The 14,306-nt window shown below is 38.9% G+C and overlaps 2 protein-coding genes across 6 annotated transcripts in view; one reads left to right on the forward strand and one right to left on the reverse strand.

Moving 5' to 3' along the window:
• slc2a9l2 (solute carrier family 2 member 9, like 2) overlaps window positions 1-13,084 on the reverse strand; it is a 144,152-nt gene extending 131,068 nt beyond the window's left edge. The window contains exons 1-3 of one of the 5 annotated variants that reach the window (XM_074621764.1): window positions 12,981-13,084; window positions 12,340-12,405; window positions 1,556-1,644 (exon numbers count right to left, since the gene is read on the reverse strand). In XM_074621764.1, the coding sequence (XP_074477865.1) occupies window positions 1,556-1,627 (72 nt within the window). In that variant the 5' untranslated portion in view covers window positions 1,628-1,644; window positions 12,340-12,405; window positions 12,981-13,084. Of the gene's footprint in view, window positions 1-1,555; window positions 1,645-6,419; window positions 6,470-12,339; window positions 12,406-12,980 lie in introns of those variants that run through there. The other 4 variants (XM_074621564.1, XR_012592145.1, XR_012592166.1 and 1 more) reach the window with 4 other exon arrangements.
• Window positions 1-14,306, forward strand: part of gnrh2 (gonadotropin-releasing hormone 2) — a 278,332-nt gene that overhangs the window by 180,946 nt on the left and 83,080 nt on the right. The window lies entirely within an intron of this gene.

Below are 14,306 nucleotides of genomic sequence, written 5' to 3' on the forward strand. Positions count from 1 at the left end.
AAAGGGCAGGGCAGCTGGAGCAAAGCTGTGATTCTCATGTTTGTGTAGCCACTAGTAGTGAGGGACTGAAATCAAGTGAGTAGCCTGCTGTTCATATTTTATAAGAAGTATTCATTAATACACATATATACTGTAGACACTAGTGAACAAAGCAATAAATGGTTTCTTTGAAGTGATTTTCTGTGTGCACAGTATTCATAAATTGTACTGTATTAGTAATATTTCATTGAAGATTTTTCAATGTGGAAGCAAACAGATAATTCTACATATTAAATAAAACGTTTTAATGGGTCAGTGTGTAACATTTCGGGGGATCTATTGCAGAAATGGAATATAATATTCATCACCATGTTTTCATTAGTGTATAATCACCTGAAACTAAGAATTTTTGTTAGCTTAGAATGAGTCCTTCATATCTACATAGAGAGCGAGTCCTGTTCACATAGTTCGCAATGTTGCTTCGCCATGTTTCTACAGTAGCCCAGAACGGACAAACCAAACACTGTTTTTACGTTACCTGAAGGCCAACGTAGTTCTCCGTCACACTCGTGAAACTGCAGTAATGTGAGCCACACAGTGCGAAACCGTGGTACCGCCAGCCGCCTTCTGACTACTGTTGCTCCTAAAGTAGTGTTATTATGGTAAGGATGACCACTGAGCGAGGCGAACGGCGTTATCCGGTTTTGCACTCGCCGGCTCACGTTACCGCAGTCTTGGAAATGGAGGAGTGAGTACTCAGTTGGTTGCAATCTGCAATAGAGCTTCAACGATTAATCAATTAATCGATTAGTTGTCTACTATTAAATTAATCGCCAACTATTTTGATAATCAATTAATCGGTTTGAGTCATTTTTTAGGAGAAAAAAAAGTCAAAATGATCTGATTGCAGCTTCTTAAGTGTGAATATTTTCTGGTTTCTTTACTCCTCTATGACACTTAACTGAATATCTTTGAGGTGTGGACAAAACAAGACATTTGAGGACGTCATCTTGGGCTTTGGGAAACACTGACCGACATTTTCACCATTTTCTGACATTTTATAGACCAAACAACTAATCGTCAAGAAAATAATCGGCAGAGTGATTAAACAATAAAAATAATAGTTAGTTAAAGCCCTAATGTGCAACCACACCACTAGATGCTGCCAAATCCTACACACTGTAAGATAACCAGGACTAAATCATAAGGTTTTTCTATTTATTTTTATATTACTTAACATTTTTTATACGTGTCAAAGGTTACCGCATCATTACATAATCACTAGTTTTTTCTTATTATTGTGTTTTTAGCACAACCAGTAGAGAGGGCCTCTGTCTCAGGTCCAAGTACAGTTTGCTCACAAAAACATCCTGTCCATATACATAACTGGTTAATGTATGACATAACAGGCAAGAACAATAACATGTAAAACAGCCGTAACCTATCAGAACAGGACTATCAGTCTGTCCAACCAGTCAGATTTCATACCTCACAACAGATGTCATCATTCTGCAGCTGTAAAGTCATAAAGATATGAGCTCGGCCATCGTGAGTTCAGTGAGATAATGACACTAACCTGTTCAGGGCTCTTCCCAGAGTCGCTCATCTTGTGGACTGCTAGCTTGTCCTTCTGCTTCTGTTTGTCCATCTTAACGTTTCAGCAACCTTAAATGAGAAGGTCATAGCATATTAGACATACAGAATATACATAGAAAGTGTTTCACAACAAAGAGGGGGAAGTGGAATCTTTTTTATAGAAACTACTGAGTGAAACATCTGCTGAAAAAGGAAATGTCTCAACATGCTGACGTGCACATACGGACGCTGGTACAAGAACAGACAGGATTATAGATCAGAACATGGTCACAAGTTTCGGATTTACCCATAAGTCAAATGCAACATACACATGCAAAATGTAGAAAAAGATCCTTGGCTACAGTTTAAAGCATTGGATTTTACCCAGTTTTTTAACAACATCAGAAAAAAACAGTCTGGATTTGTCCTGCATCACATTATAGAATTGGTCAAGTGTAATATAGCTAATTAAAAGCCAGAGTCTGCCACCTAGTGGTTATAAGAATAGTAACACATCATATAAAATGCAGAAATTGTATGATATCTGGAGGTCTATGTACACCTTAGGCATAATCTTTTACCAAACACAGTTGGTGACTGCGGGGTGTATTTCAAGCTGTTTTACATCCTTTGTTGCAAAAAGAAAAGGAAATATATTTTAGGGCATCCACCTTCTTAACAAAACAACATCAAAGCCTTTTTGCACGTAACTGATAGGAGTCAGTGACCTGTAGCACTGCTGATTTCCTCTCCTACCGCACAGTTAATAACATCTAATGGCATTCGGTGAGCCTCCAGAATGTAAATGAGTCCCCGATCGGATGACTAGAATGAGGAGCAGGATTAAAAGCCACAGCTGTGTGGAGAGAATTTAAAGACGACTGAAGGCCAGTTCAAACCGGATCATTTTAGCTCTCAGCTCTCTCTCTTTTTTTTTGCAGCCTAAGCTGCTGTGAAGACATTAAGAACACATTAAAAAAGTCAATTTGTCCTCACTATTGAGGCTCAAGTAACACATTTATTATAGTTGTGCTTAAAAGTGTATCATTAACTTTGAATATAGTTGAACTCAAGGTCAAATTACTGCATGAAGAACTGTGTGAGACAAATTATCTAGATGGCATTGCCCTGGCCTCCAGCATCTGGGAGTTATCTTTGATCAAGATATGTCCTTTAACTCCCACATAAAAACAAGCTTCAAGGACTGCCTTCTTTCACCTACGTAACATTGCAAAAATCAGGCACATCCCGTCTGCAAACGATGCAGAAAAATGAGTCCATGCATTTGTTACTTCTAGACTAGATTATTGCAACTCCTTGTTATCAGGCTGCTCCAATAAATCTCTTAAGACTCCCCAGTTAATCCAGAATGCTGCAGCACGTGTACTGACAAGAACTAGAAAAATAGATCATATTACTCCTGTATTAGCGTCTCTGCACTGGCTCCCTGTAAAATCCAGAATTTAAAATCATCCTCCTCACCTACAACGCACTAAACAGTCTGGCACCATCATATCTTAAAGAACTCATAGTATTATCCCACTAGTGCAGGGTTACTTGAGGTTCCTAGAGTCTCCAAAAGTAGAATGGGAGCCAGAGCCTTCAGCTATCAAGCTCCTCTTCTATGGAACCAGCTCCCAGTTTCAGTCCGGGAGGCAGACACCCTCTCCACATTTAAGACCTTCCTCTTTGATAACGCCTATAGTTAGGGCTGGTCCATGGCTGGCTTAGACGGCCTTGGACCAGCCCCTAGTTACGCTGCTATAGGCCTAGACTGCCGGGGGAGTTCCTATGACACACTGAGCTCCTCTCTCCTTCTCTCCTTCTCCATCTGTATATGCATTCATGTCCCATTCATGCATGTTGCTAACTTGATTCCTTCCCCGGAGTCTTTGTGCTTTCTCATTTCGCAGGTAGGATCCTGGTTGCATCTGCTGCCGCAGCTCTGCTTGACACCCACTACTATCATTATTATCAGCCTTATTTCTATTATTATTACTGCTATTAGTAGTAGTAGTCGTATTACTAATACTTCTGTTATCACTCCATTACGTCCACTGCTGTTGATTATTGTTATTAGTCCTATTTGTATTACTACTTATAGCAGTTGTGCTATTGTGGTTGCTCTGTCTGTCTGTCTGTCTGTCTGTCTGTCTGTCTGTCTGTCTGTCTGTCTGTCTCTCTCTCTGAAAAAAATTTAATAAAAAATAAATTGAATTGAATTGAGCAAACCATAAGATGCCTTGAAACCCTCAAATTGAACTGTACCACACATTGGGTACAATAAAACTCCTATACTGTAAATATAACAAAAACACAGACACATCTCCGACAGTATGATAATAAAGCACTTTGCATACCTAGTCTGATAGTCTGTAAATTATGTAGCCTATAGATAAGATATATTTTTATAGTTGTACCGACAGAATACAGCAGAGCACAGAAGCTGTTATCATGCTGCGAGGCAGACAAGCGCTTGTGTCTTAATAGCGCAGAGACCTGCAAATCCCAGCGGGACGTCAGTAGAGTAAGCGGTCCTTAATGTGGCCCAGGACACATTCACGTACACACTGCTAAAAGAATATGGCCATATGTGGCCCAGACCACCTCTGGATGTGGTCTGAGTGATCAGATCTCAATGCGTCTTGAGTGCATTCACATCTGTACTTAGAGCTGTCCACTTGTGATCAGATCACTGAGGGCACATGTTAATACCAGGTCTGAACCTGCAGAGGAAATCAGGTTTGGTTGGTTATCAGGAACTGCGTCTATTGACTCATCTCTGCGATCAGTTCATAACCCTGATTGTCCCTGACCTGACCACAGATATGCTATCTAAGAAAAGCCAGCAGTGTCTCTTTTTGTTTGAGGACGCTAACCAAGTTCCTGGTTGACAAATCCCTGATGACGCTGTTTTATAAATCTTTTATTGAGTCAGTTTTGCTTTTATTTGCTGGTATGCAACCCTCAACCTCAAACAGAAAAACTCATTAACAAGGGCACAATGTCACTAAGTGCAGTAAAGGGGAGGAAATAAAGGACACTCACTTTTGTGTTACGGTAAAATATAATAAAAAAAGTATACTCATTAACAAGGGTGATGACCTTGCATAGAGAATACAAAGTGGCCCGTTTACTTTGCCACTCTCAGGCTGGAACACGAGACCAATATTGAAACTGTTGTATCCTCACCATCAAGGTTATTTCCAATGTTTTAGTAGGTTAGTCTCAACAAGTCATATCTCTGTACAGATTCTCCCATCTCCTCTCTTTCTTTTTTTAAGTCTTTCAAACTGTTCGCTGTAATGTTTCATGAGCGGCCAAAGAACATTTTGGTTCACTTCCAACCTCAATTAAGCAGCAAACAAAGCAAAAAGAAAATAGCAATGTAATGAAGCTTTCCAACACCTCCTTAAAGACATAATCCACTGAAAAACTGTGTCAAAAACGTCCATGAAACTTTAGAAACCACTGCTGCAGCATAATCCAATTGTCCACATTTGAACTTTCCAGAGACACTTTTTAAGCATCTTTTATCTAGCAATAAAAATTTTTTTTAAAAAAAACCTACATGGTAAAATAATCAAACTGATGTCCAAAGCTTAATGCATTGCATGAGATCAAACTCATGTAGCTCATAATAATTCATTTGGACTGCAGCTAAAACTTGTAAAGATAATAACATGGGATAGGCTGCAATATAATTCAGCTGAAAGTCAATAAAAGATAATACTGGACTATTGCCAGCCAGCCCTACAACATACCTCAAATGTATACTTAATATTACATAATGAAAATAGAAACAAAACAGCGGCACTCACAGATAAAGCGTGGCGACTGTCAGCTACTGTAGGTAAGACTATGGATAAGTAACTCATACAACCCCACTTCAAAACACCCGAACTATCCCTTTAATGTAGAACTAGGGTTAGGCTTTTTGATGTAAAAAAAAAAACAGAAGGGCTGTTAATCAATTTGAATATTTAATTTTGATTAATCGCACATTTTTTATCTGTTCAAAATGTACCTTAAAGGGAGATTTGTCAAGTATTTAATCCTCTTATCAACATGGGAGTGGACAAATATGCTTGCTTTATGCAAATGTATGTATATATGTATTACTGGAAATCAATTAACAACACAAAACAATGACAGATATTGTCCAGAAACCCTCAAGGGTACTGCATTTAGCATAAAAAATATGCTCAAATCATAACATGGCAAACTGCAGCCCAACAGACAACAACAGCTGTCAGTGTGTCAGTGTGCTGACTTGACTTTGACTTGCACCAACCCATTTTCATTCACATATCTTGAGGTCAGAGGTCAAGGGGACTCCTTTGAACATTTGCCATGACAGTTTTTCCTTGCCAAAATTTTGCGTAAGTTTGGAGCGTTATTTAACCTCCTTGGTGACATGGTTGGTACCAATGGTATCTTTATGGTAGGCTGATATACTAATTGTTTTTCAATTAATATGCAGATACATAAATTGCGAAATATGCTCCAATATTACATAATGTGCAGCAGATTGTAGTATTGATTATGAAGATTAATGTTTTACTCAAAGATATACTATATTTACAGTTTGTTCACCATCATGTTCCACTACCTAACCCCCAAAAAAAAATGTTTTAAAAAAATGAAGCTGTTTGAAATTATCTTACAAACTTTTACAACAATGCAACAAAAACAAAAACTACACACACATCCTACATGTATAACAAAATAACAGTAAGTCTAAAGAAGAAGTGTCAGCCCACTTCACTAAACTCCTATACAGTTCTGTGGATAATATCTAAGAAAATAGTTTGGTAAAAACAAATGCATTTCCATATTTTACACCAGACTATGGGAATTCTTACCCAGGCACAGGCAGCGTATCCAATGCTGTCAGGAAGACTACTGACCCAACATTACCTAGACATGATAGCCACAATGCCACTGGCAAATGATTAACTTCGATGAGTCCCTCCCTTTGTCTCCCCGACGCTCCTTCTAATGGAAATAAACTTGCTTTAGTTTGTCTCTATTTCAAAAGTAATGACTTATTATTGTTTTTATTATTTGTATTATGTGTATAAGCATTGCTCTACTGAAAATAACATGGCATTGCTTTAACAAGAGGCTGGTGTCCTCAGTCCAGCTGTAATCACAATTCTATTAACCAGTTACACTAATGAGGGCATTACATTGGCAATTACTCAAATTGAATTAATCCGCCAATAGGTACTTACTCATAGCATCAGGGGTGGTTTTAATATGAACATAGGATAGTGATGAATGATTGCAGGTGCAACAAAGCACATTTCCCAACCACACCCGATCACATCCAGGAGGTGAAAGAGACATTTTCAACCAGAGAAGGCAGTAAGTTTATCTTTAACCCCCTGAGACCTGCGGGATGTCTTCCAGAGGCTGTAGAGCAGGTTTAGAGCTATAATGAAACTACTCATATCAAAGTTAGGCTAAATTTTGGAGAGGAAAAACTGGCATGGCCATTTTCAAAGGGGTCCCTTGACCTTTGACCTCAAGATATGTGAATGAAAATGGGTTCTAAGGGTGCCCACGAGTCTCCCCTTTACGGACATTCCCACTTTATGATAATCTCATGCAATTTGGGGTAAAAAAAAACATGCTGTTTTTTTAATACAGTATAAATGTGTTATTTTCGCCTATTCTAAGAATGGTGTGTTTGAGTATTTCTGCATACTGGGGTCCCTAAATAGTCTTGGAATTGCATAAATCAGGTATCAATGTAAAGTTGAGACTCTTGTGGATCCAATGAGCTCAACTGTATTCATGTGTGATGATGTCAGTCCCCATAGCAGCCATTTCATTGCAGTGAGACCGTTTTTTTTAAACTTGACATCACTGTATAAAATGACCTGTGGTGACCTCTAGGATAATCACAGCCTCATGAAACTTTACAGCCACACGCTAGAGACCTAGAGCATTCAGAGGATGGATGGCTTTCCTAGGTAGATTGACAATAAGGGGGATCTGAGCAGCTTCTAGAAGTGCTCGCCATCCAATCAGCAAAAAATGCAATTCTTGCAGAAATCTCCAAATGTCAAAAGTTTTTGATACCAAATCACAGCATGGCTTTTTCTATGGTGTTCCTCAAGGTCTCCGTGTCTTAATGTGGTATTTTGGAAGGATTATTGATCATTTTTATCAATTCTCTAGTGGTAAAAAAATGGTTAATTTTAGGACCAAATCTGTGTAACAAATGGTATCAACTCAAAAATTGCTGCAACAACTTATGACTCTTGTACAATTTCACAATTTACTTTAATTAATTAATTAATTTCTGATTCAAGACTAGAACAACTTGACACACAGTGCTGAGCTGCATCTCAAATTAATCTTCAGGTTCCCAGCTTTCAGATGATTTACATCACTTCTATGTGACATCTACTGCTGACCTGCTATCTCCCCCTAAAGACCCCCTCTACCCCACTCTAAAAAGGCAGGTTTTTTCTGGGCACGTCCAACTGGTGAGTGGCCCCGGGGTAGACTCAGAATACGTCGGAGAGATTATATATCTCGTCTAGCCTTGGAACGCCTCGGGGTCCCCCTGAAGAGCTGGAAAGCTCTCCCTGCTGGGGAGAGGGGCGTCTGGAATATGCTGCTAAACCTGCTGCCCCCGCGACCCAGTGTTACACCAAAATATGTGACCGCCGAAATCTGTGACCGCAGAGAGCCAACAACACATGAAGTTACCATTTCTGATGGCTGTCCCTAGAAAATGTGACCTCACTGTACCTGTCTTTTGCTTTTCTTTTAGAGTTTTGTGAATATATCTTTAAATTAAAAGTATTAATATTAGGGCTCATTGCAATAATAACACGTCAACGCAAATTTGTTTTAACGCCACTAATTTCTTAAACGCATTCAATCTTTCAGAGGTTGCAGCTTGCTCAGTTTTAAAGCTAGATAGTGAGATACTGGCTTCATAATGAAACTAGAACCTAAGGAATCCATTTGGTACCAACCATGTCATACTAGGTTGTCACGTAGGAGGCTAAATAACGCTCCAAATTTATGCTAAATGTTGGAGAGGAAAAACTGTCATGGCCATTTTCAGAGGAGTCCCTTGACCGCTGACCTCAAGATATGTAAATGAAAATGGGCTCTATGCAGTACCTGTGAGGGTTTCTGGACAATAAACAAGCATATTTGCCCACTCCCATGTTGATAAGAGTATTAAATACTTGACAAATCTCCCTTTAAGATACATTTTGAACAGATAAAAAATGTGTAATTAATTTGTAATTAATCGCAATTACATATTTTAATCGATTGACAGCTCTAATTAAAGTACATACAAATACTCATGTATTACAGAGGTACAGTGAGGTCACCATTTCTGATGGCTGTCATCAGAAATGGTGACCTCCTGTGTTGCTGGCACTCTGCGAACACAGATGGAAATACCAAGACAAGGAGTTAAGTATTATATATGACGACCTATTAATGGAGATTATGTAAATACAGCTGACTTTATTTTTTTTGATCAACTCAATCCAGCAGTCTGGATTTGGTTCAGGTTTTAAATGCGTATTTAATCACATCAGATACAGTGCTCACTTTAGTGAAATTTTATACCAACTTTTCATTGATTTATGTCTTTCATGGCCTACTTTTTTTATTATATTTTACCTTAACACAAAAGTGAGTGTCCTTTATTTCCTCCCCTTTATTGCACTTAGTGACATTGTGCCGTATTAAAAGATAATGATGTGGACACTGCTCGACTGGATAATGGAAAGAATTAAACCCAGAGTAAATGCGGTCCATCTGGGTGTCAGTCACAGGCCAGATGTGGCCAACGTGCAGGGAGTTGAAAACAGTATTCTTACGCCATTTGTCTAGACACTTCTTTTAGAAAACTCTCTCATAACATCTTGGGTAATTTAATTTTAAAAAGATTATAGAAATCCTCTGTAAAAAATCATTGCAACTGAAAGCTCAAAATGTGGACACCACTGTTGAGTCAATGCTACAAAAATCTTATCATGAAATTCAAAGTCTTGCAACCAAAACAAACATTTGCTTCCAGTGTGATACCATGAACTCAGTTTCCCCCTTTCAATCCCCGCGGCCTGATAATTAAAGGTGTATTAGGTAATATTTCCCAAATGTCAAACAATGTTTATATTAGCGAAATTGAGCCCTCTTCTTCTCTGTGCAAGTAAACACTGCAGTCAGACATGAGGAGTTGGATCAAGGGTCATTATCAATAAGTAATAGTGAATAAATCCTGGTACTTACCTTGAATAGTGTTTAGATATATCACAGCACTGAGTTGAAGTTGTAAAGTTTGGAATTCTAATGCACAGATAGATACCATATTGGAATAAAATGTCTCCTGTTTCTCCTACCATAAGAACAATGGAGAGTGCCCTTGCAGCGTATCCATGCTCCATTGCCCTGCAGCATTCCTTGCAGCATTCCTCCCACCCAGCCCAATCGATCGCAATGCCAAAGCCGAGGAAAGACGTCCCCAGATCAGATCATATCATATCTTCTCTGTCAGCTACACCAGCTGAGACGTGCTGGATTTAGAAACATGTAGCGTTGAATGCCAAGTCTCTGATAAATGAAACGACAACGGTATAAGAATAATAAGAAAAAGTTTCTGCAACTGGTGGAGCTGTTGCAGACAGCGTGTTACATAAAAAGCAGCACATGAGCTTGGGCTTCAATCCCAAAAACAAACCCTTCTCCTCAGGCTTCTTTTTCACTCCTCAATAGCTGCTTTATTCTCCCTTGGCTTCTCATGAATTATACTGTTGAAACTACTGCCTTGCAGTTATCTATATTACAAACATGTGAGTCACATTTCTGTCATGTGGAAACTGCATGAAAGAGCACCTCCAGTATCATAAACACACGCAAAATAAAGGATTGAGCAACTTCAAGTGTGGTTTTGGGTCAGGAGCTGAACTGCCACGGGGGAAAAAGATACGGCTAAGTAATGAAACTCAGGCCTGTAAACTGAACACCCCCTTTGGGACGTCTTTTCTCAGCCCTGGTGTATAGGTAACAGAGGTATTAGGTTTCCTCAGGTGTGGATAGACCTTTCAGTGGGAAAAGAATCCATGGGCAGAGCGGTCCAAACAGTGGTAGAAAGAAACTACGTACATTTACTCAAGTACTGTACTTAAAGGTCTTAGTGATAACATTTTATGTAGACGAATATATTTTTAAAAAAGCAGTACATCCACAAAGCTTGTTGAAAGGTGCCGAATAAAAGTTTTGCTTTTTCTAAATAAGAATTATTATGATTGTGAATTAATCACCGGATTCGACTGTTATCAGGCGCTGTAAGCACCATAGATGTGGGTCAGAAGGGGCCTACTACGTTGTAAACGTGAAAGCGAAACTTAAAAGCAACAGGCTGTAACATATAAAACTGAATGAAACGTTATGTTTTGAACACAAACAAAAAGGCTTTAGGTTTCGACAAAAAAAACACTTAGTTAAGTTTAGGGAAAAACTTTGCGTTTTGGGTTACAACACATGGTTGGTTTCACACAGGATGCAAACTCCAATCTCCTGGGTGAAAACCCTGTTTTGTGTCCCATCCATGATCCCCGGACCTCCACCCCTCATGGTGTTTCACCCCGTTTATATTACTATACACTGGTGCCAAACCATTGAAAATAGTCGAGATGACCAAAATCTTGTTTTTTCTTATATCTACATTTCTATTTCACCCATACATTTTGAACAAGTGTATACATTTCCAAAATCTTGCCCTATATACGTATTTCTAAAAAAGTGTTAATTCCAGACTACTAACAGCTACTACATTGCGTATGCAAAGTCTACTTATATCATACTATACAACACTGCTCACTCTGTACGTTACTGCCCTCGCGTTGTGTGTAAATACGTAGGTACTCTAGCCGTCACTCTAGTGTTGTTTCTGCCAACATTGCAAAGTTCTTTCCATAGCTCCTGTCCTGGAGTAGCTTTATCTCAGAGACCACTTTTTTTCTGCTGTGATCTTTAAAACTGATGTCAGCAGCTGTGTTAAACATTGACTTTCCCACTGCGTTAGTGGCTCGGTGTCTCCCACAGAGAACCATTTGTACTTCTGTGACTCTGTACACACCAGTTTAGAGTTGTAACGGTATACCGTGGTATGAAAGTTGACGGTTATCATACCGTTCAGTGGGGAGAATGGCAAATACGTAGAAAAATCTTGATGAATTGAAGTAAATTCATATTAAAAACATACATTTACAAACTCTCACACATTTATCAAAAAGTAAGCATAAGCTAAATATACTTCTCTGGTATATACTTGTCTATATAAGCCAAGTATAATTTTGTTACGTCTATCTCTGATAAGTATATAAAAAGTGAAGTGAAAGTATACTCTCTTAATTTAAGTTTAAAAGAAGTATACTAATAGCACACTTGAATACATTTTTTTGTTTGGTAAGGGTAGTTAAAATGTTTTGTGTTACCGTGGTGATTCTAAATATACATTTTCTAGCAATGAACAAGTTAATCTCTCGCCTCTTGCCTCCAATTTCATCCTTTGGGTATCTCAGCCATAAATAACAAAGCTTATATTTTCACCTTTTACACATTTCATAGAATGTAAGAAAATGTAAAAATGTCACCATGTATACCGTTACAACCCTACTAAACCAGTTATTGTGAATGAGTGGGAGAATTAAAAGATCACAAATAGGTGTTTGAATGATAGCAGGATCATTCATTCATTCTGTAAAAAATAAAACAATTAGAAATAAGAAAACTCACCAACCACTCTGAAGACTTTCACCGTTCAAAAGCCGGCTCTTCTTGCGGATTCCACAACCAAAGTAACTGTTGGCACATAATTAAAGAAACACACCATTATCACATGAGAACGATCTGGCTAACTTAATTTACTGTGGCCGGACATGAACATGAACTAAAAGTGGTTGGAGCCACATGTGTAGACTTGCTGCTTCTTTTTTCTGAGCAGTCAATCATCTACTCTATGCATTTAACCTAAAGTTCATAAATGAGTTATTTAACAGCTTGTCCAACATGTATATTTATTTTTTTATATGTATATTTATATTGATTTTGAAAAAATCTAATCATTACTGAAGAAGTTCATAATGTAATGCATCACTGTTGTTATGTGAATTCCCTGTTTTGGTCATTTTCATGTAAACATCAGTTAAAACCATTTAAATGTTTACATGCTCTTTCATAACCTGCGGAATATTCTAACTATTAGCCTTTTGAAACCCTGCTCTTTTTGAGATGACCTCAAAAATGCACAGCAGTCAGGCTTTCTTAGTTCCTTAAAAGCTAACCTTAGTGACACATTATTCATCTCAGACACTGTTGCGACATCTAAACTTAACACAAACACATTTACATAACATGAGTGTATATGTTCCACGTACCTTTTTATCTTTCCTTGCAGGTTGCTCAGTGAAACTTTTCCATTCCGACACAATTATGGTGACTTTCAGGCCAAAAGTATTGAAGTGTAAGGTAAGGTACAGGTTAGGTAAGGCTGTTATACAGGTCAGTATGTGCTGTGCAGTTAGCCATTGGTGGGTTATTGTTTGACCCACTAACCTGTAGGGGTGTTGGTGGTGAAGGGGGAGGAATGGCCCCTCTGTTAACCTTTATCAGTGTCTTTACAGGACCAAACTGTGTGCATAAACACTATGAGAGAAATATGGCACCTCTGACCATTTATTTTATTTATCAATATCCCAGATATTTGATGCACCTCCTCCTCCTCAAAGCAGCAGGACTGGAAAGAACCTGGACTTGAGAAAACACTCTGTTTGACCTCTTTTACATGTGACTGGAAAGCAAGTCAATTCTGTCAATCTACAGCAGTGAGTCTCAAAGTGGGGTCCGTGGCACTCTGTCAGGGGGGCCGTGAAATAATTTGCTATAAATTATAAGAGAGAAGGGATCCCTCTCCCTGGACAGACAGACAGACATGTAATAGATGTGTGTGTGTACTGAATAATTCTACGTAAAAGTGTAAACATATATGAGGAATATGGATCTGGGAGGCTACTTATTAGTTTGTGGCTCTCACGCACCCCGACATGGTCATAGTGTCCCCTTCTACACCTGTATACATGATCACAACAGCGTCCAGCTTTCTATACTACTTCGTTGCTTGGCTAAGGTGGTGGTGTCAGCGGTATGGAGGTAGCCGCAGGTAGACATACCTTCTTTTTAGATTTATAAAAATGTACCCGAATTCACAAATATGTAGGATTTTGGGCAACTTCATGGATGTATACGGGCTGCTGTCTCCAGCCAGATAAAAACAACAACGCATTGGTCTTTGCCAATCTCTGAACCCATCGGCTGACGACAGATGCCCTGATCTTTGAGGTTCCCCTGTAGCCAGCTGATATCCGGATCAAGGCTTCCTCTTCCGTGGCGTGCGCTGCGCATTGCTTACAGTCCGATTAGCAACTGAGACTGGAGTTGTAGTTGAGGGACGACGTGTACGACCTGATTCTTTCACAAGTAGCCAGTGTATAAGCTAATTTTAAACCAATAAAAAGCTAAATCATCTTCAGACGATAGCCGTTGGGTTCCCAGATTGCATTTTGGCCAATGTGTTCTGCCCCTTTTGGTCTCCACATGGATTGTTTACCTGCATTCAACCAAAGCCTGCTCGAACGTGATTGGTCAATACAGCTCTGACTACAAACGGAAAACAGAATGTACCAAAATCTTGTGCTGTCGCCTCC

This window comes from Sebastes fasciatus, chromosome 1 (genome assembly GCF_043250625.1).
Source record: "Sebastes fasciatus isolate fSebFas1 chromosome 1, fSebFas1.pri, whole genome shotgun sequence".
Taxonomy (NCBI): Eukaryota; Metazoa; Chordata; class Actinopteri; order Perciformes; family Sebastidae; genus Sebastes; species Sebastes fasciatus.